The following is a 5920-nucleotide window of genomic DNA, read 5'->3' on the forward strand; positions in this document are numbered from 1 at the left end:
TGAAACAAGCAAGAAGCATTAGCACACTCCAGAATGGTGGCGCCACCGGTAGCACCGACGTGGCCGGCACCGTCCAAAACCCTAATCCCTGACTTCCCATCGGAGAACACAAAACAACTCATTCTCCAACAATGCAAGACACGCGCCGACCTCACACAAGTCCACGCGCTCCTCATCAAGACGCGCCTCATCCACACCACTTCCCTCTCCCTCTCCCTCCTCGAATCCGCCGCACTCATCGTTCCCGATGCCCTCGACTATGCTCTCTCAATCTTCCGCCACCACCACCATCACCTCCGCCTCCGCCGCTGCGACACCTCCGCTTACAACATCATGATAAGGGCTCTCACTTATCACCACTACCCGAGAGATGCCATCCTCCTTTTCAATCACATGTCCCGAAACATCGTACCTCCTGACCATTTCACCTTCTGCGCCGCCTTCAAAGCCTGCTCCGCGTAACTAACTAACTAACAGTTTTTTAACCGCCAAGGAAGTTATTACGGTTATTTTAATTAATAAAAATGATTTTCACTCTTTTTAGATGCTGTGGTAGATTATATCTATGAACATGTCTTAACAATTCATTATTGGTTCTCGAAAATCGAGATTTTACGTAATAAAATGTAAATAATAAAATAATCTGATTCAGTATATATGTTTTTTAAATCGATTGAGTCCTTTAAAATTGTTATTATTCTGTTCAGTTCAGCTTAATTCCTGTGTTAAACGTAAATTATATATTGTGTTGTAGGGTTAAGGCGATGATTGAAGCGCAGCAGATTCATGCTCATGTTCTCAAGCGGGGGTTTCAGTCCTATGGATTCATTGAGAACACGTTGATTCATGTGTATGCAATTTGTGCTGGGGTGGCGGTTGCTCGCCGGGTGTTTGATGAAATGCCTCAAAGAGATCGTGTGGCTTGGAATGCAATGTTAGCAGGCTATGCCAAGAACGGATACTGGGACGAGGTAGTTGGATTGTTTTTGATGATGCGGGAACAACAAAGTGTTGTAGGTTTCGATGATGTTACCATGATTACTGTTTTGACTGCGTGCGGCAGGTGAGTATAGTAACATTATTTGTACATCAAAATTTGAAATTAATTATTAACACTTAGTTCATATGATGTAGGTTGGTGAATTTGGAGTTGGGAGAGTGGGTTAGGGACTATGTTGAGGCCAATGGAATGATGGGTAACCTTAGTTTGATGACTTCACTCATTGACATGTATGCGAAGTGTGGCCATGTTGACAAGGCAAGAACCTTGTTTGATCAATTGAAATGTAGAGATGTCGTTGCATGGAGTGCTATGATTTCAGGATATAGTCAAGCGAAACGATGCAGTGATGCGCTTGCTCTGTTCAGTGAGATGCAGAAGGCTAATGTGGAACCCAATGAGGTTACTATGGTTAGTGTGCTTTACTCTTGTGGGGTTCTTGGAGCTATGGAAACCGGTAAATGGGTTCATTTCTATGTGAACAAGAAGAAGATGAAGCTCACTGTCACTCTTGGGACAGCACTCATTGATTTCTATGCGAAATGTGGGTCTATAGAGAGTGCGATCGAGGTATTTGAGAAGATGCCAGAGAAGAATGTGTTCTCATGGACCGCAATTATTCATGGTCTGGCTAATAACGGCAAGGGGAAGAGAGCTCTAGAGTTCTTTCGTTTGATGAAGGAAGCAAATGTTGAGCCAAACGATGTGACTTTCATTGGTGCACTCTCTGCTTGCAGCCATGTCGGTTTGGTTGGGGAAGGTCGAGCTCTTTTTCAAAGCATGACTAGAGATTTCAGAATAGAACCAGGGATGGAGCACTATGGCTGTATGGTTGATATTCTTGGTCGAGCTGGTTTAATTGAAGAAGCTTATGAGTTTATCAAGAGCATGCCTATTAAACCAAATGCAATTGTTTGGAGAACACTGCTAGCTTCTTGCAGGGCACACAAAAATGTTCCAATTGGTGAAGAATCCTTTAGAAAGATAACTCAATTGGAGCCTGCTCATAGCGGGGATTACATACTGCTATCGAACACGTACGCCTTGGCAGGTCAAAGCGAGGATGCTAAGAGAATAAGGTCTCAAATGAGAGAATTGGGGATCAAGAAATCACCTGGTTGTAGCTTGATTGAGTTAGAAGGTGTGGTTCATGAGTTCTTTTCTGAAGATGATGAACATTCTTACTCAAAGGAGATATATAATGCAAATGAACAGATGATCGAAAGAATTAAGTTATATGGGTATGAACCAAATATTTCGGAGGCAAGGATAGATGCAGAGGAGGAGGATAAAGTAGTTTCTGTATCTCACCATAGTGAGAAGCTGGCTATTGCATTTGGTCTCATTAAAACTCAACCGGGGGCTACCATTAGAATTTCCAAGAACCTTAGAGTTTGTGGTGATTGCCACAATGCCACAAAGATAATATCCAAGGTTTATAATAGAAAAATTGTGGTTAGGGATCGGAACAGGTTCCATCATTTCCAAGATGGATCATGCTCTTGTAATGATTTTTGGTAAACCAAAGCACTTGAAGAATAATATTTACACTAGTTTGTAACAAAAAGATCTAAAATAGTGTTAATTAAACATCCAGCATGATTCGACAATGAAAATAAACTGTATAAGTGTTTAAAATGAAAGCCACATGGAAATTTTGGTTAATGAAATTCACCATTTTACAAGCTCATGTTGCAATCCTAAGTTCATGCTTTGGGAAAATTTTCAAGTATTTCAAGAATATTGCTGTTACAATAGTTTTAGCCATTGATATACTTGAAAATCTTTCCATACTATGTCTAATTTAAAGGAGAATTTGCTAATTTTATGCATGCATATGTGTCAAAATATGTAAGGAAGAATAGATGAAAAACCAACTAATGGTACTCGAATGTTGTCAAAAGGTAATAATCTGAACATTTACTGTCACCAAAAAGATCTATTTGGACTTGACTCTATCTAACATTCCTCCCCTTCCCCCACCCCCTCTCATATTTATGTTAAAGATTTTTTTTTTCAGGTGTTAATAACACTGGCTGAAGCAGCAAAGAAAACTATTAAGCCTGGTTTCATCTGTTGCTCTTGGTGTATCCCCAGTGTCATCGCGTTTTGCCATCAAGGACCTAGTACCGGGTGACTCTGGTGGCAAGACAGTGTTCTCGGAAGTGAATATTCTTGAAGGAATCATGGGTTCAGGCGGCGCAATGGTGTAAAAATAATTCAGGAGCATCTGGATTATCTGAGTGAAGTTTGGTCGGGCGTTTGGATCCTCTTGCCAGCACAAAGTTAGGATTTCGGCCAATTGCTCAGGAAGATTCTCTGCACTTGGTCTTACATTCTGAAACCAAAAAATGAAAAAGAAAAATCAATTATAAGCTATAAGTTCCATGATAAGACTTCAGAAACAGTTTCATGAGGACAAAATGGGAATGATCTGTTTAACCTTGAAGGCTGCAGCATATGCTGCCTGGAGGTTTGACATGCCTTCAAAAGGAACTTTGTTGTGTATGAGCTCCCACAACACGATTGCGAAGCTATACGCATCGACTTTATGATTGTAATGCTTCTTCTCACCCTGCCTCAGTGTGACAGTGCTATACAACTGCAATTTTTTACATTCGGTTCAATTGGTAAATGGGCATAAATACGAAGAGTCACAGAGAAGAAGCACAGTTATTCGTCTATATACCTCCGGAGCCATCCAACGGTAAGTTCCTGTTTCTGCAGTCATCATCTCAGTTAATGATTCTTCTCTTGCTAAGCCGAAATCTGCGAGCTTGACTATTTTTTGGTCTTCGGTCAAAAGCAAGTTATCTGCATAAAGAAAAAGAAAAGAATAATCATGTCAATTATGCAGATATCAAGCTTTGGCAAGTTATTATACAGTTGAAATTAGAGGAAGCTTCAGTTCTGAAAAACTAGTACTATAACCCAAACGAAGAACTACTCATTTTGTATCAGCATGGCAATTACTACATGAGCACTACAACCTGTAGCTTTCTCCAAGATCAATTATGCACATTGAGATGTATCATGATCCATCAATGAATATTCATGTTTCAATTGAGCTTATAGAAAGAACACATTCAGGTTTGAAATTTTTAGAGGATGTTGTCATACGGCAGATAGTTCAAAGTAGAAATATAGCTGTTGATCAATGCTGCCATAGGAACACAACATCAATGTAAATCACATATCAGACAAGCTTATAGTTTCCTGATCCGAATGCAGACCAAAACATTACCGGGTTTAAGATCACGGTGGATGATCCCATGGGAATGCAGGCACTCCATGGCACGCGCAATATCAAGCGCAAAACCAATGGCAAGATGTCTGTCCAAGCATTTCGGTCGCATGCTAAGCAAATACTTCCGCAATGTTCCTCCCAACAAGAGCTCAGTGACTATCACCATCACAGGCTCCTTGCATGCACCAATAAACTGTTGAGAAACAACACAGTGGTAAATGGTAACTAAATGCCATAGAATCAATCAAACAACTAGTCCTTGTTTTTGTCCCTCAACAAAATGCTATACAATCAAATCAATGGACAAGGATCAAAAGAAACCCTAAACTAAATTCCCACCTTCACCAAGTTCTTATGCTGCACTCTAGACAACATCGCGACCTCCCTCGCGAACCGGCCTTCTCGCTTGGCGATATCTTCCGGAGTCTCTCCTTTGTGTAGAATTTTGATAGCAACAGCCTGGTCTTTGTATCTGATATGAATCCAAACAAAAGAATTTGGTACAATATTAACATAACACCTTAACCAGACACAATTCGAAGACAATTACACAGATCAAACAAGCCTCTAATTCAATTCCACTATGATTCATGCAGCAGCACCTTTTACCCTTTAGAAATGTATCACAGAAATGAAACTACCAAGTTCTAGCAAACTCCTAGGAAATAATAATTAAGCTGCAAAGAATGATGATGCGTCACAAACCACACAAATCAAAAGCTAATAAAATAACAAATCCAGGAGGCAAATGACACCAAAATGAAATTTAAAAAAAAAAAACTTACTTTCCCTCATAGACTTTGGCATGAGCCCCTTCACCAATCCGTGGCCCAACATAGAGATGCTTAGGATCAATAAGCCACTTGGTATCCAATCTGAACTCATCATCAACTGAGTAGAAGTTATTAGCTCCACCAGATTCCATTTTCTATTATTCCTTTTTTCTTTTTAAGTTCCTAAAAAGGGCTCAAACTTTACATGACCCAGATGAGTTTTCAGCTGCCAAAGTTGGTTTTTTTCAGAGTGGAATCAGAGAGAACAGAAAGGAAGAAGCATTGGAAGATTGAACTGAATAGGCATAAGAGCAAATGAGTGGTGGGTATGCTGACATGAAGCAGAAAACTAAAGCAGAACATGCTCTGTGTGCAGTGTTGTAGTGTTGTTGTGTTGTGTGTTCTGAAGCTCAGAACCACATCTCAAAAAGTGGAAGGCCCAGAGATCAAAACTCAGCAGCAGAAGATTGATGTGTTGCATTTCCTTGGGGAGGCAAAAGCATGGAACCCACATGGCTTGAGATTGATGAAGAGAGAGAGAGAGAGAGAGAGAGAGAGAGAGAGAGAGAGAGAGAGAGAAAAAAAAAACATGGAAAAGAACCAATCACCAATGTCTCAGAGGTTAAAAGAATATAATGGGGAAGAAAAAAAAAAACTTAATATGTGTGTGTGTGTGTGTGTGTTTATGTCTTTATCTTATCTTACTACCTCTTACAGTAGCTATGACAATGAAAATTGGATTCTATTTGATTAAGAATATGTTTTGTACAAACTTGAATGCTCTTGAATTTGCATCAATGCACATATCATATGGGGAGAATCCTTCAAATACAGTTTATCTAATTGTTATGTAGGCATGCACATGATCAAATCTTATGTTATACACCTTTTATGATTAAG

General features: G+C 39.8%; 2 protein-coding genes across 2 annotated transcripts; one reads left to right on the plus strand and one right to left on the minus strand.

Annotated features, from left to right (window-relative positions):
* Positions 1-6: 6 nt before the first annotated feature.
* Positions 7-2606, plus strand: LOC107478918 (pentatricopeptide repeat-containing protein At1g08070, chloroplastic). The gene is made up of 3 exons (XM_016099073.3): positions 7-458; positions 755-1063; positions 1135-2606. Exons 1-3 carry the CDS (start codon positions 34-36, stop codon positions 2519-2521), a joined length of 2121 nt encoding a protein of 706 aa, XP_015954559.1. The 5' UTR covers positions 7-33; the 3' UTR covers positions 2522-2606.
* A 214-nt stretch (positions 2607-2820) lies between these two features.
* On the minus strand, positions 2821-5598 carry LOC107478919 (serine/threonine-protein kinase STY13). The gene is made up of 6 exons (XM_016099074.3): positions 5033-5598; positions 4587-4719; positions 4245-4440; positions 3690-3814; positions 3444-3602; positions 2821-3338 (listed from the first exon to the last, which is right to left on the minus strand). Exons 1-6 carry the CDS (start codon positions 5170-5172, stop codon positions 3024-3026), a joined length of 1068 nt encoding a protein of 355 aa, XP_015954560.1. The 5' UTR covers positions 5173-5598; the 3' UTR covers positions 2821-3023.
* Between the last annotated feature and the right edge of the window lie 322 nt (positions 5599-5920).

This window comes from Arachis duranensis, chromosome 3 (assembly GCF_000817695.3).
Source record: "Arachis duranensis cultivar V14167 chromosome 3, aradu.V14167.gnm2.J7QH, whole genome shotgun sequence".
Classification (NCBI taxonomy): domain Eukaryota; kingdom Viridiplantae; phylum Streptophyta; class Magnoliopsida; order Fabales; family Fabaceae; genus Arachis; species Arachis duranensis.